This window comes from Pteronotus mesoamericanus, unplaced genomic scaffold (assembly GCF_021234165.1).
Source record: "Pteronotus mesoamericanus isolate MK-2021 breed Mesoamerican mustached bat unplaced genomic scaffold, CSHL_Meso_final contig_20, whole genome shotgun sequence".
NCBI lineage: Eukaryota > Metazoa > Chordata > Mammalia > Chiroptera > Mormoopidae > Pteronotus > Pteronotus mesoamericanus.
Genome location: NW_026555085.1, coordinates 91,686,379 through 91,711,698, shown reverse-complemented (window position 1 = coordinate 91,711,698; position 25,320 = coordinate 91,686,379). Strand labels below are relative to the sequence as shown.

General features: G+C 37.1%; 1 protein-coding gene across 1 annotated transcript in view; it reads right to left on the bottom strand.

Moving 5' to 3' along the window:
* Nucleotides 1-25,100, bottom strand: part of ADGB (androglobin) — a 129,576-nt gene extending 104,476 nt beyond the window's left edge. Inside the window, exons 1-4 of the mRNA XM_054570081.1 lie at nucleotides 25,027-25,100; nucleotides 6,953-7,115; nucleotides 4,218-4,310; nucleotides 780-851 (exon numbers count right to left, since the gene is read on the bottom strand). Of these exons, the coding sequence (XP_054426056.1) occupies nucleotides 780-851; nucleotides 4,218-4,310; nucleotides 6,953-7,115; nucleotides 25,027-25,100 (402 nt within the window). The remainder of the gene's footprint in view (nucleotides 1-779; nucleotides 852-4,217; nucleotides 4,311-6,952; nucleotides 7,116-25,026) is intronic.
* Nucleotides 25,101-25,320: the final 220 nt, after the last annotated feature.

The following is a 25,320-nucleotide window of genomic DNA, read 5'->3' as shown; positions in this document are numbered from 1 at the left end:
TGGCATGTAAGGAGATTAAATACTTGAGACTGACTTCATAAGGTTTATGTTTTTCCTAATTTGCTTTACCTAGGAACTTTCTTAAATTTTGGTTAAGTTGAAAAAGGCCAATCAGATAACCTCTTGTATATCTGAAAATACCATAGATTATTTTATATTTTTCTTCCCTTGAAAAATAAAAAGGCTAGAGTCTATATATGTATAGGATTCATAAATTTGAAGATAATGTTGTGCTCATATTGGTTAAGATATTAAACATACAAAAGGCAAAGGGTTTGAATCAATAATGACTATGCTCCACCTCTCTAACTGATCTTAAAAGAAAATAATCAAAAATCCCCTGTGTCTGAAATAACTACCTTAGGGAAGTGGAACAAACCTGCTTCTGAGGGAGAAAAGCCAAGCTGGGGAAGTGCACTCCCACAGGAAAGAGGGCTGCTGTGCTGAGTATCTGGCCTATTTAGAGGAGGTGTTGCAATCAAACTGAATGCCATTACTTCCCCCACATTAGCAAATCAAACAGCCTAACACCTTACTCTTACTGGGCGTGTGAATCTGGAGGAGAAATACCTGGATGGCGAGAAGCCAGTTCCCTGGGCAGGAGTAGAGGGATACAAGCAGTTCTGATACTAAGGTTTTCCCACAATTTGTATGCTCAACTCAAAGGAGTTTTGTACCAAAACTTAAAGGTGAGCGAGGGAGAAATGAAACTATGAATTGTTTCAGCCTGTCCAGAAAGCATTTTGCAATGATGCTTTAGTTCACACTTCTGTACATACCTCGCTGCAGAGTAAATGTTCATTTGCTGAAAACAAGTCAAACAAGATTTCATTCTTCACGACGACTGGAGTCTGAAACAAAAAATTTTAAAAAGATATTATTCCTTAGGGAAAATGAAGGAAATGTAGCTCATGTGCATTGACTGGTCAAACTTTATTTCATTTTTCACAACCAGAGAAATTGGAAGAAATAAAAAGTAAGCACATTATTCTTGTTACCGGCATAGGTAACATTAATAATATAATATCTACACAATATTTTAACATACGAATAAAATGTTATAAGATATAATATATGCAGATAAACTTAGCATGCATAAACTGAGAGTTTAAAATTGTGATTTGAAATTTAAATTAACAACTCAAAACTTATGCTCGGTTAACATCTGGTAGCTGAAAAAATATCTTCCTCTTGGATAAAAAATATTAACTGTGACAGCTTTTTAAATTCTTGCCTAACTTTAAATCTTAGGTTTAAACAAATTAATTTGATGGTCATTATTTAATTAATATTATCTATGAATAGTTGCATTTATATATTTGGTCCAGTGAGGAATGAACACATATGGAAAAACATGACTTGTAACTGTTTATAAAAATTAATGATTCGGTCATAAGAAAAAAATGAAATGCTGCTATTTGTGATAGTATGCATGGACTTTAAGAGTATTAAGCAAAATAAGTCACTCATACATGGGATATAAAACTGAAACTCATAGACACAAACAACAGCATGATGTTTACTAGAAGGAAGGCAGTGGGGGATAGTAAAGGGAAAAGGGAGTCAAATATGTGGTGATAGAAGACAATTGGACTGTGGGTGGAGGACACACAATGCAATATACAGATAATGTGTCATAGAAATGTACATTCAGAACCTATGTTATTGTATTAAACAATGTCACATCCACAAATTTAATTTGAAAAGGAAAAAATTAATTATGATTCATGTCAAGCTAATATATTTAATATATTAACATGAAGTGGTTTTGATTATTGAAAGATTTTTATGAAAACTAATGCCATCAATTACTCTAAATCATTTGTACACCTAGCATCTTGAAAATTCAATGAAATATTTTTTACATCTGAGAAAAATTTACCTAAAACAACCTCAAAGGCCCGAACTGACTTCGATGTTCATAATTTATAAACATAGTAAGTTTTAAATTAATTAACTTATTCCTATTTGACAAATTACACTGTGATACTTCTAAAATGTCCATACCTTTCAACAAGTATCAATGTTCATTAAAGTTGACTAACTAAAAATTAATCATAATTGATTATAATTAATCAATTAATTCATTACTTAGAGACTAAGTATTGGATACCTAAAGTTTGAGGGGTTAGACTTAATAGTCACATGCTGACAAATGACAAGGAGGAGCAAACAGCTTGTAAGAGCTGCAAATACGAAGGCAGAGGTCTCTACAATGGTATTTTAGCATCCTTGTTCTCTGTGCCTATATCTGGAACAAGAGAGATCTTTAGACATCTGTTCAGTATAATCAACACTCAAGGGCCTGGGCCACCAACATCTGGTTCTTCGACCTAAACATATCTGCTTAGTCACTCTGTGATCAGGGCATAAAATATATGGTTTATAAAATGCCTTGGTTGGAATGGCCCATGTTGACTCTGATATCTTAAATCTAGGCTTTTAATTTTTTGAATAATTTAGCTACCCTCTGACTTAAAACGTGTCTTCCGACTTAATATTTTTGCTTAGAATATTCTGCGGGTATGTTTTTAGGCTGTACTGTGCTTTTTAAATTGTGGGTTGTAATTATTTACTGATTCATGAAATCATTTTAATCAGGAATACACACACACACACACACACACTTAATTGTCAGGACTGGATCTATCTATTTACCTATCTATCTACAGAATAGAATAGTTTAGAATAGAGTAAATCTTATATAGAAAGGTCATTACTATTTTGCAAAATTTTTCTCTAAACTTTATTTATGTCTATATTTAATGAGTCTCAAAGTAAAATGCATTTTCATGGTAGACCTAATGATTGAAACCTGAAATGCACTATCCAAAGACTTTCCTACATAGCTAGGCTTTCAGTCTGGCTGTTCTGGTTCACACACCAATGTGAAGGGTCAAGAGAAGGAGTCAGTGTACAGGGGAACAGAGGCAGATGGATGGTAATGTTATGATAAATGGTGGTGGAAGTATCATCAACAAAAATGCTTAAGTTTATTGTTAGCATAAGTGTATCTCTCAGAACTAAGTTATGTTAAAAAGAAAAAATACATAGTTTATAAAACTTTTCTACTTATTCAAATTATAACACTCCCATTCATGGAACTCATATCCTTTAATTAAGCAGAGCTTAAATATGAATAATACATTGGTATTAAGTACATTATATTAACATCACAAATTTATATTCTTTATGTCACTGTTATCTGACATTGTAAGTTAAAGGCATGCTTCAGTATATTTGATTTCTTGTATTGAAAATATCTTACAAGTAGACATTCCATAAATGCTCTGATGAAGACAGATGTATCTTTTTGTTTTCTCATTTTAGTGAGTATTTTTGAATTTAGGATTATGTGACTTTCTCAACTAGTAACAGTAATTGGAAAATATTTTGGATAAACTGTATTTTCTTGCATTGGTGGCAGTGCTTATAAAGGATAAAACTTTTAGGAATAAAATCACTTTGTGTAGAAACAGAGATTCAATGGGTTCCAAAATGTATGGAAGAACCAGCTCCATTACAACCATTTGACTAACTAATAGTAACTAATTAAGCCTACTTATTTTCTATGAATTAAATGAAAATAATAAATGATCCAAGAAGGAAGAGGGAAAAGGCATTAGTGATAATTAAGCCCTTGGAAACAACAAATATATTTAAGTGAACATAGCTTTTAGGAGATAGACCTGTGGGTCTGAAGTTTTAATATACATAAGTACTTTTTAAAAGGAAGGTTTCTCAGATGACATCATAGTCAATATGATTCAGGTGGCTAGGCATGGGGTCCACAAGTGAAGATGGCCCTTGGAAAATGCTTCAACAATCCCTAAAATAGAGAAATTCAAGTGCAAATCTCTGGGCTGGAAAATTAATGCTAATAAACACTAAAGTAAACAGACCTTCATGCCATATAAGTTCCTGCTAGAAAACAGAAAGGAAGTCTTTCAGAAATGAAGGAATAACTTCTCACAACCTTTTAGTCTATAATTTGACATCATGGAGAGAAGAAAAAGAAAAATTGAGGAGGCCCTAAACAAAATTTCAATATTCTTTTGGAAATCAGTACAAGAAATATTAAATTGTACCAATAAATTGTTATCACTGAATTCCACAGGAAAAATTACCTTAGATTGTTTAAAATGCAGATTTTCATAATAGTATATTACATCCCACCATTAATATGTATTTTGTTTAATAATAAAAATATATCTTACCCGATTAACTAAAAAATCCTGTGGACGTTTCCAGGAATAAATTTTCAGTGATGGTGGTAACTCAATCTTGCCTTCAGGGTCTTCAAAAAAATGCTACACAAAGATGCAATGAGTTTTATCTCTGTATGGTTTTATTAAAATAAAAAGAACTTAATCTTAATAAAATTAATAAGTGCATAGATTAATAAATAGGCATTTATAGAGAACTGTGTTTGTGTGTGTGTGTGAGTATGTATGTGTGTGTGTGTGTGAGTATGTATGTGTGTGTGTGTGTGTGTGTAGTCCTTTACAAGAAATGACATGAAAAGTTCTAGGGGTACAAAAAAATGCTCAAGAAATATGAATTATCTGTACGAGGGGAAAAGGTAACTAAATATCACCAGAGTGAATAGGGGTGGGGAAAATAAATACTGTTTTGTGACTTTCACAGTAATCATATTTTTACCCCAATGCTGGATTATCGTGAGAAATGGGCTATATTTGAGGGCATTATCTAAACTTTAATCCTACATGTGTATGTGTATCTGGAACATGTGGCTTATTTACACATTTAAGACACTGTAATAATTTGGATGAAGACAACGGTGGTCCAAACATCTAGTCAAAAATGATGAAAGAATGAATCTTTGGACCCATTCTATATTAGATTTCTGGGGTTCCCTCACGTAGTCTTGCTTTTGCAAATATTAATTTAGTTATTTTTAAGTCCTCTATCCAACAATTAAAAGATCAGAGTCACCATGGTTCTGTTTATATTACCCATTTTTTTCCTCTTGGTTTTCAGTTGCTCAGTTCTGTTTCTCTCTATGTCGGGTAAACTTGATCGTATGATATACACTGAACATAAAAGTTTATACAGGCTCTGAATAATGATATCTTCCTTCAAAGAGGAGGATTTTGTTCTCTTCTGGCAAGGAGAGTACAAAATAAAGGCTGGCATAACTTCAATTTGCCCCCTTTCAATGCAGAACATGACAGCCACGGCGTGGTACTCACTGACAGGCTTGAGTGCTTATCAGGGTCCCTGCCTGAAGTCCAGTCTCTCACCATAGCACCGTGGATTTTTTTTCTCATTTATTTAGCCTTCAAGCTACTGCTTTTTACTCATTTTCTTAGCAGCAAAATCTTCACAGACATAGCTTACAAGTTGGGCAAATGTCTCAAAATAAAATTATACGTGAAATTTTCAGATCACTTCTCTATAGTTACCTTAGGATTTCGGGCCAATTCTGGTGACTTTGGCAGCCTTGATAACATCCTCTCTCCCTTCTGATACTAGTCCTAAGACATTACTCTCTACTTGGCCTCTGATTACCATGTTTTAAATTAATAAACGTCCTTGAGAGAAACAAAAAAAACCAAGGCGAATGTGGGGCTCATCTGGGTATGATTTACTTTTCTCCAGGATTTGAGCTGTTCACATTAAACTAGTGGTAATATTTCCATGTCATTTTGCTTTTAGTATATCTCTTATGTCCACCTTACAATGCTTCATCATATATTTTTTCAAGTGTGGTTCACCCACCATTTCTTTTCATTGCCATCACTTAGCTGAAGAAGGGAGACCCAATTCTGGACTTGCAGGGAAGGTTTAGTTCATCTGAGGCTGGTATCCTGATCACTAGCCTCACATTTAAAGAGCTGGCCTTCTGTAAAATTCCAAGGTTGCCTAACTATAGTTCGATGGTTAAGGCAATTAATCCTGGTAAATCATCAACTTTGCAAATCATGGCTAAGAGCTGCTGTGCCAGCATAGCATAGACATGCAATCACAAAGCTTGCAGTGTCCACCGCTCACGCCAGCGGACGGACTTCTACCTCAGGGGCCATGAATGCTGAGGCTGAGGAACAGAACGGGGGTGGGAGTGGGGAGCGAGGTTCCATCCCAGATGGCTCCCCACGGCTCTGCTCTAAGAGCCAGGGTTTGAGCTGGCCCTCAGCTGCTCCACTGAGGGTGGGCACAAACTACCTCTCTGGTGTAAATTCACACATGATCTCCCTAAGTTTTGAATTGCTCTTAAAAATATGTAAAATATGACCACTTTCATTTGAACTCAGAACATTCACAAGCACTCTGCCTCTAGAAGTTCCATAATCACCCTGGGTATGGCACAAACAATGCATTTCTGCACACATTGCTAATGTGAAATTGTTCAAGTACCGAGAGGCAGAAATTAGTTATATGTATTGAATACCTTTTGTAAACAAATTACTGATATGAATCATGCAGTGTGTGATTCTGCATTTTGGGAACAAAATGTAAATGCTATTAAGTATTATTATTTCAGAGTGCTCTATGCATATAAAGACACCAGAATTCAACCCAGCTATTCTGTAACATCGCTCTCTCTCTTTTTTTAAAAATGATCTTTCCTATAATCTCCAAGTGGCAGCTCACAAGTCTGCAGAGTTCTCTCATTTTCTAAACCACCATTCTCAAATGTCAGGTTCCCAATTCTGTCCAAAATCCACCAGTGAACCCATCCTATCAATTTCCCCTGTATTTCATTATGACTTGTTGGTCATTTCTCTCCTCCCATTTACTCGAAAGTGATTCACCAAAGCTCAGGACTTATGCCTGGAAAGACAAGGTGGGATGAGGGAGAAAAGAAACAAAAGCCCTCTTTTGAATGGAGGCTGGGGAACAGAATGAGTACACTCACAGGCTAACGAATCTTATCCCATTGTAAAGTTAAAGGTCACAGTGAAGTCTAGTCACATTCAAGTTTACATACAAACGTAGGGCTTTTTCCTATTTTGTCCTTTTCCTTTCCACCTTTGCCTGCGTCCCACTTTTCAGCATTTATGTCAGCTTCGCTCCATTCTGGCCAGATTGGGAATTTCCTCTTCTTCTGTTCAACAGCACTCGTTTGTGTATTACTACCTAAAGGGTACTGACTAGAAACAGAGGGGGAGAGAGGTGGGTTAGTTTTAATTAAGCCTCTGAGGTAAAATGTTAGATTAATTGCATGACATAAATTTAATTCTTCCATCAATAGGCACGTTAAGCACGTTTTTCAATCTAGTTGTACCTGCGGCCAGATAGCTTGTTAGGGCTCTAAAGACTGAAATATCTAAAACAGACTAGTCCATAAATAAATTTTGAGCATTAGTCCCTACTTACTATTGCAGAACATTCATCAGACACATATAACGTGCCATATAGGGAAATATTTATATACAATTCCCACTTTAAAAAAATCTTTTATGTGTATAACACTAATAGCTTTATGAAGATCAGTAGAAACATAATTTTGATTTTTCCCAATATAGCAGTGTTATGTAATTATTATTTCAAAAGAAAATTTAAAAATATAAATCAGATAAATAAGAAAGGTATACCAAATCCATTCTAGAAACCACTTTAACAACTATCATTTTCTCAGACTAATATAAGAGAAACACAAGAATATATGTCTCTTCTTCAAAAATGACATCATTCAGCGTATTCTTTTTATGGACTGCTTTTTATCCACTCATAAGTATATTATTAATAGTGTTCATGTCAATAAATATTTAGCTAAATATGAATTTAATGATTGCATAATATTTCATTATATGAATATACTGCCTTTCATTTAACTAAGCTTCTATTTTGGAAATTTGAGGGTTTGAATTAATTTTTTTTCACTATTAGAAACAATACTGTAATGGCTATTTGTTGTTAAATATTTGCACATATTATTTATTATTGCTTTAGGATAGCTTTTAATAAAGAGACTTACTCTACTGAAACATGCATATTTAAAGTTTGTGATATATTTTGGCTAATTTTCTACAGAAAAGTTGGACTTGTGCTATACTTTTATTATTAGTGTATTAAAGTTTCATATTTTCAAAATTTAACTTTTTATTTTTTATGAATTTTAAAGACTATGCTGGACATTTTTAATTTCTCGAGTTTTTAATACACATGAGGTTAGAACCCTGCTCTAGACACTGGGCTAAGCAATAAACAAACCAGGCTAAATTCTAACCCCATGGAGTTCATATTCTAGTGGGTGGAAACACAAAATAGACAGCATAAATTAAGTAAAATATATAGCATATTAAAAAGTGAGAAATGTTTAGGGGAAATAAAAAACAGGACAAAGAAACTAAAGAGTTAAGATGCACAATATTTAATACAGTGGTTAAGGGAAGTGTTCTGCAATGGGGTAATATTTAAGTAAATTGTGAAAAAATAAAGGATCAAACTGTATGGATATCTGTGGAAAGAATGTCCTGGACACAAGGAACAGCAAGTATAAACAGCAAGAAAGGCCATTCAGAGAGTATTCTGGTTTATTTGCCTAATAATGAGGTCAGTGTAGCCGAAGGGAAGGTGGAGGGAGACGATTTCAGAGGTAACAGGAGATGCAAAAATTGGAAAGATGATCTAAATTAAAGGAAGGGATATTGGTGTTTGGTCTGAATAATATGGAAAGCCAAAACAGAGTTTTGAACAGATGTATAACATAACATGACTAAAATTTTATAATCATTTGTAAAATGATGCTATGTTGAGAAAAGTTTAAAGAAGACAAGAGAGAAAATTTAGAAGGCTTTGAAATAACAGGTGAGAGCTAGTGGTGGTTTGGATCAGTTAGTAACAGTAGAGGAGGCAAGAAATACTCATATACTTATATGTGTGTGTGTGTGTGTGTGTGTGTGTGTGTGTGTGTGTGCGTGCGCATGTGTAGAGCAAGTAGATTGGGCAAGTAGATTGAGTTGATATTTCCAGATAGACAGAAAAGTGCAGGATGGGGCAATACTGAAATAGGGAATAAAGCAGTATTTCACTTTTGAATGAGTTGTGGTTTAGATGTTTATCACACATCCATGAAGATGTTGAAGAGGCAATTATAGAATTCTGATGTTTGAGAGAAAGAAAGCAAACTAAAAGTACAAATTTAACAGTCGTCAGCATTTGGATGACATTGAAAGCCTTAACACTGAATGAAACTGCAAAGAAAATGCCTATGCATAAGGAAGAGGCACTCCTGGGGACACTGTCTAAAACGCATAACAGCTGGCATGGGATGAGCATTGGCCAACCCAAATGGACGCTGGTCACAAGGCTAGGTCATGTCTTCAAAACTCCCAGCTAAGCCAGGTATTTATTCTTTACTTTAAGTAGTGGGTCAGGTATGTGAGGTACTCAGGGTAGGTCAGGACCCAGGGCAGGAAGCAGAAATGTCTGGGGCTCAGGGTTATTGGTAAGGTTATTATTAATATAAAAATATTTCAGTATTATGACACCAATACAACTGTGTATCTGCCCTGGTATTTCATATTCAAAGTCAGAGAGCGTAGGAAGACAACTGAGAGAAGTGGTCAGTTTGGTAGACAATATAATGCCTCCCTTCCCAAAATAGCCACATTCTAATCCCCGGAAACAGTGGATACATTGACTTCCATGGTGAAAGAGGTTTTGTAGATATTTGTATCTTGAAATGGGGTGATTATTCTGGATTATCTGGGTGGGACCAATGCAATCCCAAGGGTCCTCAAAAGTGGGACAGACAGTAGTACTTGGAGGTGCGGCTCCTGAACAAGGCACAGAGAAACGCAAAACTGCTGGCTGCAAAGACCGAGGAAGGAGGCCGAGGCCATGGCCAAGGATGGTGGATCCCCCTCGGAAGCTGGAAAAGATTATTTCCTTGAGCTTCCAGAAAGGAATGCAGCCCTCCTGACACCTTGACGTTAGCTCAGTGTGATCAATGTGACTGTTTTTGTTTTGTTGAAGGGTTCTTTATTTATTTTTATCTTTTTATTGAATTCATTGGGGTGACATTGGTTAATAAAATCACATAGGTTTTGGGTATACAATTTTACAATACATCATCTGTATATTGTATTGTGTGTTTACAGCCCCGATTTCAGCGAGGCTGATTTTAGACTTCTGACCTCTACAAGTACAAAATCATAAGCTCATATTGTTTTAAGTCATGATGTTTGTGGTATTACATTACAGTAGCAATAAGAAGCAGTGAAGCAGAAAAACAGAACAGAGGGTGTTGCCTTCGAAATCAAGTAAAACCATTTCTTCCAAAAATGAGAGAATGAGCTACTGGTCTAAGTGGTAATATCACCCTCTGGAGTTGGAGGTGGGAAGAACTTTCCTGAACACCCTATTTTATAAAGCAACCCTTATTTCTCTGCATTCTTTTATATTGCTTCATTTCTTTTTTTTTTTCTTTTTAATTCATTTATTTTTAGACAGAGGAGAAGGTGGGGAGAGAGGGAAAGAAACATCAATGTGTGGTTGCCTCTCGCATGCCCCCTTCTGGGGACCTGGCCCAAAACCCAGGCATGTGCCCTGATTAGGAATCGAACCAGTGACCCTTTGGTTCACAGGCTGGCACTCAATCCACTGTGCTACACCAGCCAGGTCATATTGCTTCATTTCTATAGCACTTGAGGATTCTCTCACTAATCCTTCTTTATGTACTTGTATGTTTCCACAGGTAGGGCTTGTATTGTGTACACTGGTAGGAACGTTGTTTTTGTTTTTGTTTTCCTTGTTCACTCCCTCCATCTCCAACAATGGGAAAGCTGTCTGGACAGCACAGACAATCTGTCTCTTTGTCATCTACTTACATTAAGGAATCAATGCCTTTATATTTCTACCATTTCTAACTAACATTGTTTAAATTTTACCTATACGCAGAGATTCAACAGACGCTCACCAACCCTGTTTTCCATTTTCTACATTTCTTGTGCTCCTTTACAGTTTGGTACCTTGAGATGGTGTTTTAGAGAACAGCCTATGGAGAAGGGTGCTGTATCCCACCTTTAGGCTCGTTAAGCATTCTGTGAGATGCTTCCTCACTACCTTCTGGCTTAATCCTCATGAGAAGACCTTCAAAAAGGTAATACCACAAGATGGAAGAAGCAAAGAATGTACATTCATCATATTCTAATGTACCAATAAACTCCTAATCATCTGCGGGCATGAATAAGAAATACCCTTTCTTGTTTAAGGTCACTGAGATCTGGAGATGGTTTGATACACTGAAGTCAGCATTGATAACTTCTTACTTGCTCGCTATTCTGATACTGTAGCTTGCACTGATTTCTAATCTTGACTAATAGAAAGGATGTAATTCTTTTACTGGAATTTGGATATCTTTTTGTCTTTAATCATTCTAAGCATATACATGGTAAATTACATATAGATTATTTTTCTTTTAAAGGCGACGTTTGAGTCTCTGGCTGTGACTTCTCCTTATCTTTTGTATATGTTTGTGTTTTAGGACACTTTTATTGTGAGCTCATCCTTAACAGGGTTTTATTTCCTTCCAATCCCCTTTCCCTAAGGCAACCCTGTGTTAAAAGAATATTTTTCATTGTAATATTGAATTTTGTTCTTTCAGAGATCCCAAATGAATAAGCCACCTAGGAACCCATAGGTGCTTTAAAATCAGATCGCAAGCTTACTTAAATCTCATTTCAAGAGTTTCCATTTCTCAAGGAAGATTTTTTATTTCAGCCAGACATCAGGTGGAGAAAAGCTACCTTTCTCATAATCTCTCTGTGTTTGGGTGCTTTTTTTTCCTTATTCATCTTTTTAAAGAGAATTAAACCCTTGGAAAGCCACGTCTTTACCTAAGGTTGGAGCACTCCCTTTCCTCCTTTGTGTTCAAAACCTTGACCAAAAATTTTTTTTTTTTAATTGCACTTTCATAAGAATGATAAACCTACCCCAGTGAAGCAGCAGCTTCAGCTCAGAGTTATGACATTCTGACCTTAGTTCTCTCCTCATTTCTGAATTCTGGAGATTTTTTTTAATGTAGGCATTATTAGGTATTGTTATTTAAAAAAAAATCTTAACCCAGCATCTTGCTGGAGAAGGAAGTCTGAGACTGTATATACTGTAAAGGACTGTTCCTGAGTAGCACGTAAGAAAATATGAGAACATAATGACTAGAACAGGTTTTAGGGAAAAGAGGAAATTTTTCATAATATCAATAGAAAAAATCAAGGCATCAAATAGTAAGTTATGGTGTTTTTGTTTTACTGACTGCTGGTACAAGAGATAAAAAAGAAATTGGTGATTTTGTATCCATCCAAACCCTGATGAGATTACCTCATTCAGAAAGCTCAAATTAAAGCTGTTTCAAGAAAACAAAGATCTAATTTCTTTAAAAATAAGGACCCTGCTGAGATTATGTTTTGCTTTCCTCTTCATTCTGTCAAGTGTAAGTAAATGATCTGGCTCCCACCCTTAAGCTGTTAAGCTTTATCATTAATTGGCCTACTTTTCTTGTAACATGTCAAATTTGTTTTCATCTGTATTGAAGATCACTTAAAAAGACTCTCATTACCAAGCAGGATAGTAAGAAACCAGGAAAATTCCTCAGCAGGTGGAATGGGGAAACTGAGAGGGATAACTGATTCAATCTGGCCCCATCCAGTACCCTGACTCACCTGCCTCCTTCTCCCTCGCACGACCACTTTCTTAAGCATAGCCCTCGGGACGGTGAGGTTCTGATCAGAATCAAATAATCTTAGGAGGAAAGCCTCAGGTCTATTGACCACAGAGACAGAGTTTTGGTCAAACTAGAAATAAGGTTCAGTTGTGTTTCAGTTCCAGGCCCGGGAAAGCAGCAAAACCAATGAAGTGATGCCATTGTTGGCATCAGGACCAAATGCAATGATGCCATGACCAATGGCCCCCTACCTTAGTACCAACCAATCAGTAGCGACCACGACTTTGACCTTATCCTCTCATTTTAATGAGCCAGTATGTTAAAGAACACACCTGGGAATATGATGAATATTCCATTGAGATCCTCCCCTGAGACCTCCTCTAAAATTCCTGCCTTTAGAAAACAGATAAAAACACTTAAGACAAAGAACCCAGTGCACACTCTGTCTCCAGAGCACACCCACAGCTTTATTCAGGTGTATATATTTGCCTTCTTTCTCCTAAGCTCTAAGATTCCCCACAAGACTTGCACCCAGGAAAGCAGCAGGTAGCAGCCACTTGTCCCTGGCTGGCCTCCTGAACCTGTCTCCAAGGGCCCTTCTTTTGTCTCTTTACCTTGTCTCCTGAGTCCATGCTCACTTTTTCTGCCTTTGACTCTTTCCAAAAGGCCAGGATGGCTCTCTGAGCAGTCTGCTTGTGTTTGAGTGTACTTTCTTTTTGCATGCTAAATAAACTTCTACTTGCACTAGAGTTCGTGGCTTTGAATTCTTTCTGGGCTGAACTCGAGAACCAAGGGCCGACATCACTGGTAACAATTAGAGGTATCTTATACCAGACCGATAGCTCACCTACAGTGCTACATGCACAATATAGATGGTGGTCAAATAAGTTCAATATCATATATACTGCAAACTTCAAATGATCATGTACAAGTGCTGAAACTCTCAGTGCAGCATGCCTTTGAGATTCACTGACAGAGGGTACCTACTGCTCTAACATAGTTGGGATCCTTTAAATATATGAATCACATTATTCCTGGTCTCATTAATTCTGAGAACGAGATAATCTTTAAGTACAAAGTAAAAACTTTCAGTTATAAAATACATAAGTCAGAAGAATGAAATGTACAGCAAGTTGACTATAGTTCATAGTACTATATTGTATATTTGAAAGTTGTTAGGAGAGTAGATCTTAAAAGTTGTCATCGCAAGAAAAAATTTCTAACTATATATGATGATGTATGTTAACTACTTATTATGGTGATCATTTCACCATATATACAAATATCAAAGCATTATGTTGTGTATCTAAAACTAAAAAAGGTCAATGACTAATTTAAAAACAGAGCCTGTAGTTGTGAACCGAAGGCTAGAATAGTGAATGAAATCCACTAGTAGGTACTAAGAACTGGATTTGAGTAGTGGCAGTCCAAGATTAAAAGGCTAGAATTCTGTTTTGGAAAAGAAACTGAATTTAACCTCTACATGTCAGAACACCCGAAGTAGGCTTTGTGAAATGAGCGAGTAACTAGAGTTATTCATGAGCTCCTAACTTTGGACTAAGGCTGTGATATAACAGGAAATGTACCACTTTCATGTGATTCTATGAGGAAATAGGCTGGTCAGAAAAGAAAAAATGGGGTTAGGGGGTGGCACTCCTCCACTATGGGTGTGGTATCAGGAATAGCACTTCCCACATGGAAGGAAAGGCTCCAACCTGCCAGTGTTAGGACTTGAGTGGGGGCCAAGGTTATATAAAATACAGCCACCAATCAGAAAGGACATTGTTCTTATAATAGAACAGAGTGCTAGAGGCTCTTATTGGTCCCTTAACTATTTAATAACTGAATTGTAGATAGGTCCTGGGGTTCTCAAAGAGAAATCAGAGTTCAAAGAAGAGAGACATTCTTCAGAGAGCTCAAAAAAGCAACAATTTGCCAAGTGTTTCAGCAATGCAACAACCATCCTGCCTTTTTCAGTGGCATATCCCAGCTGAATGTCAGCGATGGGTAAGAAGCAAATCATCCTGGAAAGTCGCCCAAATACATGGCAGAGAGCAGTGTGCATGAGTTCTACATATCTATGAAATTTCAACAGAAAAAAAAAAACTAACACTACAAAGCAAAAGAATAAACAAAACCAGGAGAAGCAGCCAGTAAATACATCAAAAGAAAGAAATTGCTCCCCAAGATAAAAGAAAATGTTGTAGCCAACTTAAAAGGTATTCAAAATGAGTATGTTTCAAATTACTTAAAAGATAAAGGAGAGAAAGGTTTTGCTTTGTAATAAGAACAGAAAGATATGAAAGAAACAAAGAAAAAATAAGACCAATATGAATAAAGGGACGCTGGGAAATTTTAGTGATAAAAACTTCAGATGTTGAAAGACTAAATAAAACTGAAAAGAGGACTAGTGATTTAGAAGGTAGAATTTTTAAAATCAAATGTTTGTATTGGTAGATAGAAAAATGTAAAATAGACAAGTGAATATGTTGAAAAACTTCAATGTATGCCTAGTAGATATTCCAGAAAGATAAAATGGTTTAACTGGGGTTGTGGTAGGGGGTGAGAAAAATATTTGAAGATATGACTGCTGAAAAATGTTTAGAATTTATGAAGTGAATAGCTTCAGATTGGAAAAAGTATACCAAGCAATAACAAAGAATAAATGGGATGTTGGGGGATGGAAATCTATCAGCTGAAATTATAGATTAATGATAGAGATGAAAATCTATCTACATTAAGAAATGACAAATTACCTAAAACTAAAAAGCAATCATATGTCAGTAACAGGAGACACCATAAAGCAATGAAGTGATATCTTCAAAGTTGACGTAAAATAGCTGTCAATCTTGACATCAGTAACCAAATAAACTCTTATTCAAAACTGAGATAGAAACATTTACCTTAAATTAAGTAAAAACATTTTAAACTGTGAGTTTACCATAAATTCTCTGTCCCCTCAACAAATTACTAAAGAATTTATCTCAGGAAAGTAGAAAATTAACCCAGAATGAAAGAGTGGGATACAAGTAACAATGGTAAACAAATGAGTCAATATAATGTTTTGCAAAAATTATTAAAGCATTTCCAAATAATGATAAAAATTAACTTTGTGCTTCTAAAAGCTAAGAAGAGAGTCAAATATATGGCGATAGAAGGAGACTAGGCTTTGGGTGGTGAGCACACACAAGAGCATACATATATACATATGTCACATTATAAAGGTATATACCTATAATTTACACAATGTTGTTAATCAATGTTACCCCAATTAATTTAATAAAAAAATAAATGAAGGCTATCAAAAATTAAAGAGCTGAGTAAGGAAATTCTGATGGACACTAGTGTGCCTGTTTTTTTTTTTTTTCTTTAGGAATAATATTGAGTGACTGTTGATTTTGTAGAAAAGTAGATAAGTATTTTTTTTAAATTAAGGATTGTCTTAGTTCAGGCTGCTATAACATAATGCCACAAACAGTACAGCTTATATACAACAGAAATTTACATCTCATAGTTCTGGAGGCTGGAAGTCTGACATCAGAGGGCCAGCAAGGTCAGATTCTGAGGGGAGACCCTCTTCTGGTGTGCAGATGCTGGCTTCTCAATGTGCCCTCACATGGTAATAAGAAAGCAAGCTAGTTCTCTAGTTTTTTGTTTGTTTGTTTGTTTTGTTTTGTTTTTTATAAGGGCACTAATCCCATTCATGAGAGTTTCACCCTCATGACTTCATTACCACCCGAAAGCCCTACGTACAAATATCATCACATTGGGACTGATGTTTCAGCATATGAATTTTGGGATACATAGACTTTCAGCCCATTGCAAGGATATTCTAAGAAATAAAATACAGAACTTCTAAACTGAGAGAGAACAGGAAGAATGGATCCGGCATTAGGGAACAGCCCACTGTGACCTATGCCTTAGGTAGAAGTAAAACTGGTAATGCAGAATTCTTTTAGTTAGAATCAAATCAACCAGTATGTATGAAGGCTTACACATTTTAGAAAAAAGTGTTTAAGAATGAGAGAGGTATCTCACTCAATCGATAGTTCACTTATTTTTGACCAACATTTGTTGAACACCTGCTCTATGACAAGCACTGTGCTAGATGGTGGGGTTACAGACGCATAAATATATCTCTCTGCTCTTCAGTTTATTTTACAATGCATACATGTAAACATAACTTTAATATAAAATGGTATGTGCACAGATCAAAGTATTCACTGGTGGTAAAGTGGGGGACACTATGCCCAAAGTGAGGCGATTAAGAGAAACTTCCCACAATAAAAGGCACATAAATTGTTTTGGAGGATAACTAGAAATTTTCTAGGTTGAAAAAGGAGAACAGGCATCCCCAGGAAAAGAGAACAGTGTAAGAGACAGGGCAGAGGAAAGAGGCAGAGTAGGTACAGAGAACCGTGAGCTTTCCAGTACTACATGAGCATGTAGTACACATGAGTGTATAGTATAAGGTGGGGGAAAATTAGGCTGGACTGATACACAAGGTGGACCAGAGAGCTTCCCACTGGGGGCCCTGCGGAGGATGTTGAACCTTATTTCCTAGTTAATGTTGGCTTTGCCCATTATACAGACACAAACATTTTATTCTTAGATATACATTATTCAACATTTACCCATAATGAACAACCAGTTTAAAATAGGAAGTTTGAGAAACACTGAAGTTTCAATAAAACTCAAAAATGATCACAATGATAATAATTATGAAAATTTGATTTAAGATAATATTTATCAGATCTGGAAGTTGCATTGTGTAAAAAGACAGTACGTACTGCAAATTATATCCAATGTGGGATCTTATTTTTAAGGCATAAATTCTATCCACACCTGCAATATATTATTTGCAGATTCTATTTGTATGTATTGTTTAAAATCTCATATTAATATTTAGAAATAAAATGTAAAATTTAAGTAATAAACCTGAGAGATATCATATCTATCTCAATTGGAGTGATGAGGATTGGATTTACCTTCCCACCTGACACAATCAAAATCCTGAGCAACATGCATAAAACTGGTGTTCAAGTCACAGACATCAAGCAGTGAACAACAGTGATTTTGAAAAGATGGGAAACAGATGAGGTAAGCCCCATTGCTCTGAGAGAGTCCTCAGACCAGGTGGGTGCAGGAGACTTCGCCCAGGCATAGCTGAGCAGGCTCCTTCAGCAGAGGAGGGGATGAGGGTCTGCGGGAGACCCCGGCAGCTGGAGTTTGCAGAACAGAGCACTAGAGGAGGGACCTTCACAGAGACTTTTAAGAGAAAAAAAAGACACCAGAATCTTATATATGCAAACACACATGCACTACTTAATTAGATTATTTCCATTGTGAGAATATTAAAATTTCAATAAAATAAGGTTCTGAAATTTTGCCCAAGCGTGCTGCTCAGGGTAAAGACCTAATTTTATTCATAGTGGGAGGCAGTATATTTATGCAACATGCAATCAGCATGCCTTCTTAAGTAGTGTCAGCTAATCCCCTGAAGTAATGAAGGTATGAATAGAATTACACAATTGACTTAATTTGGGTTAGGGGGATTCTGGGCCACACTCATCAGAAATATTAAATGTAAAGAATAAATTACAATCTTTAAAAACTTAAAAAATTGGTAAAGCTGGACATTAATCTTGACCTTTAATTCTCTTGGTTTTATTAGGATTATTTAACTGGGCATCCAACTTTACAAGTTCAACATTATTTTTTTCAATACACTGTGCTTGTATAAACACAAAGATCAACAAGGCTCAGTTTCTATTCTCAAATAACAAAATCAATATGAATAAATACACACAATAACAAAAATGCAAAGATAAAAGTGAAAGGTTTAAAACAAAGTTAAAAACAAAGTGCTTTACCACCACAGAAGAGGCAGAGAAATTTCTTCCAACTTTGAAAATCAAGCGATGGCTTCCTGGAAAAGGAGGTCATAAAATATGCACAGAAGTGGGAGTTGGGCGAGAGAACTAACAAGAGGATGGGAAGAGGCACCAAGGTAGGAGAGTGGAAGACTGTAAATGGTATGGTAGTAGGTGGCTGGAAGCCGAAGCTGGCTGGGGCCCTGGCAGTTAACACTCTCTCTCTTTTTTTCAAAACAGGAACATCTTATCATTGGAATCATGTGTTAAGAAGATTACTTAACAGTATCAAATATAACGTTAATTGGATAAGAAAAATCCTTGACTGAAGGCAAGAGAATTAGAATGTTTTCTCAGTGGTTCCACCTGGAATAAATAAAGGCCCAAGCTAGAGGATGTCAGGAAAGAAACGGATACTGAGGCAGGGCAGAGAAGTAATTCAAAGGGAAAATGGAAAAAATATGGAAACCAACTGGATAGAATGAGCAGAGGCGACAAGGTCAAAGATGACCTCTCTTTAGACTTGAGATATCAGGGAAGTGCTAGTGAGATTCTCTAAAATGAACTCAGAAAACACAGAGATGGGTAAAATTAGGTTTACAGTTGTAATACAGTAATTAATAAGTTATAATACAAGAATAAACTCTTGTGTTTCATGTACACACAACTGTAAACCTACTTTTGAATAAATGTACATTTGGGAGAGAAAACGATGACCCCCATTTTGGACATATTTAACTTGGAGTAGAGGAACACATCCAAGTGAACTTGAGCTCAATTATAGGATAAAGGACGACAGATGCTAACTTAGTCACCTAAATCAGGAATGATTCTTTTAGATGATCAACTTAGAGAAGAAAAGAGAGCAAAATAAGACCCCTGGAGAATGACTTAATCTGGGGAAGTAGAAGAAAGAAACAAATCAGGGGCACAGAGAGGAAGGAGAACTCCAGGAAAGACAAGTGAAGGTACATCTAGCTCAAGTGGCACACATGTCCTTGGAGGCAGCTGGACCCTCCTGAGAGATAGGAAGCAACAAACTGGAGCGGGTTCCGCTGCTCTGGTCCCATGTAGGAAGCTACTGGGACCTTCAACTTCTGCCATTTCCCAGGATATGACACCTCCAGCAGCAGAGCTGATATTTATAGAGGATTCACAAAACGAGGTGTGCAAAAACACGAGTATCCGTGACAACTTTAAAGAAAGGACAGGTCTGTAGGACCCAGAGGCTAGTACATGTACAGGTTCCAATTAATCTTTTCTTTTCTCTTTTCTTTTTTTTTAATACAACTCCAAGCTATTTTCCTCATAAGCTTATTCTTTGTCTATGGTGGAACCAGTCCTAAATTCCCCCTAGACTTTGATTCCAAGGTGGAGCAAACATGGTTTTGCCTCTAATTTTTAATTAGTTCATTATAATAGTATGCGGAAAGGGCCCTGTTGGCAGCGTGCAGCCTTCATTTTTGAACTTGACCTTACCTGGTTAAAGTCTCATTGTGCTTTTGATTCACACCTGAGGCAAAAGCAGGCAAAACATTCACAGTTCTTCCTGCTTTCTCTCCTTTTGCCAGTGTACGCACCAGGTTTGATGACCTGCAGCTGTTTTCATTAATTGTTAACTAATCTAGATACACTTCCTCCCCTCAGATTCAGCAGATAGCCCTCCTGAACGCCCTCCTCAGCAGCGCTGCTCAGAAACAAACGCCGCGGAAAGCGGGAAAGCGAAGAGGAGGAGATGGGAGGTCTGACTTTATCCTGACCCCTGAGAGCGTGGGGAGCTGTGGATGGAAGCCATGGACCCTGGATTGAAGACGGAGAGTGAGGAAATGGGCGCAGAAAGGGCGCACTGATCTTTTGCGCAGTTTAACTAAAGTGATATGTGTAATTCTGATATCCATCAGGCCAGAAAGATGGGGTAAAAATAATTACAAAATATTTGGACTACTGAATTTTGACACCAGCAAAAAAACCCAAAAAATACAAAATATAAATATTTGTTGACTCTAAGAATGTACCATATGTTAAGTGAGCTGTACAAATTAGCACAGTTATTACCCCTGAACCTAGAACTAATTAGCCTGGACCGACCCTGGGAGGGAATGTTATTAAAATTTCAAAACACCTTGTTGGATACTTCTTGTGACAACATATGTATATCTTCTTTGTCAAGGGTGAAAGTGAGAAAGATTAGTAATATTTCCATTATTTCCATTCAGCCTTTCACATTATATAAATTATACAAATCTTATCAAAGATACATTTTTAATTCATCTTAGATACAGTTTTTAATAATTTTATCTCACATTAAGCGGTACCAGTTTATAGATTATTTAATCTTTTGATTTAAACAATCTGTGACCTAGAAATGTCCAAGAAATATTAAAGTCAATATATTTTTAAATAATTACTGTTGATTGAGGCAATATTACTTTGCTCATCTAGAAGCATTAACAACACTGTTATTAGTTTCAAAGTATAAATTAGATTATCTCTTTAGGTAATAATGAAGTACGAATTCTATGAGTTTATAAATTTAAATCTTTTCAATCTAACTTCTACTACTCTAAAAATGCTACAGAGTAAATTTGGAACCATTTTACCTCTAAAACTAAGCAAACAAAAAACTGGGTAATTAAGAAAAAAAGATTTGACTGCCAGAGATGACTCTTAAACTATGTCAATTTTTAATGAATTATTAAACAAATGCTCAGGTTAAAATTATTTCAAGAGAGAACTGACGGTAGGCCCTACTAGGGCTAACAGGATACAACTATCCTCATTACCAGGGCTTTGGGGCTAGATTTTTATATTTAAAAGTTGTGACATTTATACAATGTCCTAATCCATGCGAAGTATTGCCCTGCATTCAGGGGGTGACTGGCAGGGCCTCCTCCCTCTGGCTTTCAGTCCCTCTGGTTCGGAGTCAGAGAGCTTAATGGATGAGCCGCCACACTGGGTTTCCAGTTCAACTCCTTTAGGTTACACTCACATTATTAAACATACTTTGTGCCAGGTCCTAAGGAGAATGCAAAAATATGTAAGGCAAGGCATTTAGAACACTGTAATTAAATTTTATCGACACTTTTTTTTGTCTTTTGTCTTTTCAGTCACCTTGGCATCATCACTTGGACATCATAGCACATTTTGCCACTTCGACTGAAGATTAGAAATTTGGCTTTTGTAGGCTTTGACCACAATCTCCTTATAGATCTGCTCTGTACCCATTCACCTCCCCGCCTTAAAAATATTCCTCACTATCATTGAGAGTTCCCAGAACTGGGCATTCCCCTGTTATCTCAGATTATCACCTATTTCCTGCTAACCTGATCCTAATCAGCATGAATTCCATGCAGACCATTTTCAAGTTATACCTCCTAAATCATCATTTTGATTTTTTAAACCATCTGTGTTTCTCCATAACATATAGTTCAAAGTTTTAAGTATTCAGCTATGACAAAATTTTCTCACTTATTATGGACGCAGTGGTGATAAAAAAAAAACCTGATAAAGTCACAGAAGCTTGAGAAAAAAAATTACACAGAGAAGAGAGAACAGAACATGTTAGATTGGGGGTGATTTTAATAGACAGCCCTCCACTTAAAGAAGAGAAGAATTGAATGTCAAAATAGAAAAACGACATGTCCAGTATCGCAAAATTGATGTCAGGGTGAAGTCTGTAACAGAGATTTTATTCTTCCTGATACAGAGAAATAGAGAATATGTAAAGTAGAAATATGATAATCTAATGTAAAAAAAGAAAACTTAGCTACCTGGCATAATTTTTCTTGGGGATTCAAAGTCATATTTACTTACAAATTTAGTCACAACTGAACATAGATGATTCTGCTTTCTTAGTTGTAACATCTCAGTTTTTTTAACTCTGCCATCAGATAAGAAAGGGAGGGAGAACTAGTCCTTAATCAAATTCAGAAGGAATGAAAACCAATCTGAGTAACTAAACTGTAAACTCATTTAACAAATAAATGGTGACCGGTTATTATATACTGTCCACCATGCTAGGCAGAAGCCAGACATGGTCCTTGTCCCCAATCTGACACATAATTTTAGGGAATAAAAGCTATAGGCTACAGATGGCATCTCTAGGAGAATAAGATTCTATGGGATGGCCATTTTCAAGGCTATGAAGACTTTTTTCTTTCATTTCCAGGGATATACATACAGGAAGTGCATCCAGCACCATGTTGGATAGACTTAGTTGCATTTATAGGATGAATAACCACAAGGTATTATAAAGCGGCATATAAAAACTTAGTCTCTTTGTCCCCACTATATTAAAATGACAATTACAGTGGCACCTCGTTAGACTCTGATCCCTAGGCCCCATGCTGGGTGACACTTTATCTTTTATCTTAGAGGATAAACTTTATTTATGATAAATCTGACAACCTATCATATAGTGCTACAGCAAAGTCTAATGATTTGATGTTTAATGATCAGTAGATTGTTTCTAGCAAGCCTAGGTTTTGTATAACTATTTGCCTTTACTCATGCATTTTTATAAATATACTCATACACATACATTTTTATTGACATAATTCAACACAGATATGTTCTGGAAAAGAAAACATATTGGAAATAACATTGTCATGTCAAAAAGAAATAGAAAGTACAGTCAAGGGAAGAGTTAGCATCATACCAGCAGGGATATTATCAACTATCACAGGACTAGGCCACAGAGTATGTTATATGGTATCTGGTTTGATCAATTTCTTATAGAAGTTAACAGTCTCATCTCTTTCAAGATACAAACTGTTTAAATAAAGTCAAAGATTTTTCCCAAGTTCTTTTAGAGTTGTAAGCCTTCAATGTGCATTAATTATAAACATTATTAACTAAGTTTTTTTAGTGTATTAAAACTTCTTTTGCAATCATGTTATAGTCTCTTATTTAATCACTATCATTCATCCCTAAATAAACATTTTGAGTGTTTACTATGTTACTATGTATGACCCAGGAATCCCCGGAGGTACTAAGGATTCAATACTTTATAAAGAGAAAAGAAAAATCCCTGCCTTCATGGAATTTACAGTCTATTAAGAAGACACATAAATACACAAAATTTTTAAAAAGTGAAATACACGGCATGTTAAATGAGCCAAAAATGAATGAAGAAAAATAAAGCAGCAACAAAAACAGGGCTTTTGTTAGTTTTAGGAGAAAAGTGGGGTTTGCAATTTTAAACCAATTGGCCAAAGAAGCTGACATGAGAAAACACCTAACGGAAGTGACGGAGAAAACCTCGTAGAAATCCGGGGGGAAGAGCTTTCCAGCAGAGAAATCAGCAAGTGCAAAGGTCTGAGGTAGGCACAAGCCCCAGGTGGGGTGTTGCAGGCCATGAAGAGGAGGCTGGTAAAGGAACAAACTGGATGCACAGTCAGAAAAGTCACAGGGGCCTGATTCTGTATGTAGAGCCTTGTAGACTTGGACCTGCAAGAATGGAGGCTGTTAGCAAATGTTGAAATGACCTCACTTACACTGATATGCAGGAGGGGAACTGTTAAAATCACCTGTGCATGTAATATAGCATCTGAAAATTAAGTTAATAAAATGAATGGCTTATCTGCCAGGTAGGTGGAAGCCTGCTTATGAGAGAGGGCAGAACTAGGAACAAGAGAATCAGAAACTGTGGATGTGGAGATGAAGGTGGGACAGGAGTTCGTGGAGGGAAAAATACTGGGAATCAGAACAGAAGTCCAGCGTGGGATTTTTTAGGCCAGGAGGGAGATGAAGAAGTGGGCACCCAGGATGTGAGAATCCAGTTGGAAGGAACGTACGGCCTGCCTCGCCCGCCCTCGGCAAACACAGCCCGGAGAACGTGAGTGGCCCCTGGGGGGCAGGCTTGGCAGCTGGCGCTCTCACAGCGGCAGGAAGTTTACGTTCCAGTTAACAGCCCAAAGTTTGTGCTACTGGTGACTGCGTATTTTTAGAGGAAAAAAAGAACAAAGGGAAAAAAATAATAAGGAGGTACATACACAGACACCTCAGGACAGAGAGGCATATATATTCCATGAGCTAGGCTCTGTATAATTTTTTAGAATAAGCTTTAGTCACAGGAACTACATATGTACATAGTTTTAACATTTTGAACCCATTTTATGTCTGACACCATCTGATTAAAGGTCTTGGACTGGGGCAGATCCAAACTAGGGAATCACCTTTTAAAGTGAAAGATCCGCCCCCCCCCCCCCCCCCCCCCCAACCCTTCTGAGTGCAGGAGCGACCCAAAGGAGAGGAGGGGCGAGCAGGGCTGGGGGCGGGGGGGGGGGGGCAGATGGGAAGCCGCCGAAGCAGGGAAACTAGGGGCTCTGGGAAGGAGGTGGGTGGGAGTGGGCTAGGGGGAGGAATGGGCGCAAGACTCTCCCGGGTCTGAGTTCCCACCGAAGACAAAGGAGCTGCGAGGAGGCCAGTAAACTCTCGCTCCGGCAGAGTTTGCTCCAGGGAAGCAGCCCCTGGACCAGGGGAAAGGCCACAGGACGGGATGGGCCGGCAGCGGTCCCTTACTCTTTAGATTTATCCGAGCTGTGCGCCGAGTTGATACGATGTACCTCTTTCTTCTTAGTTTGTTTGGAGGTCATGGCAAAGGCAGGCTTAGGCTGGGCTCCCCTGGGACTGGGAGCCGTCTCTGCTACCACGGCTCCGCGTCTACCGTTGCCAGGAGACCGTGGCGCGCGTGTCCTGCAGACGCAACCGGCGGCTCTGAGACTGCGGGTGCGGGAGCAAATGCGAAGGACCAGGTCTCCACATCCTGGTAGAAACCCCAGGGGGGTTGGGTGTCTGCGGAGGAATCCGGGCTTG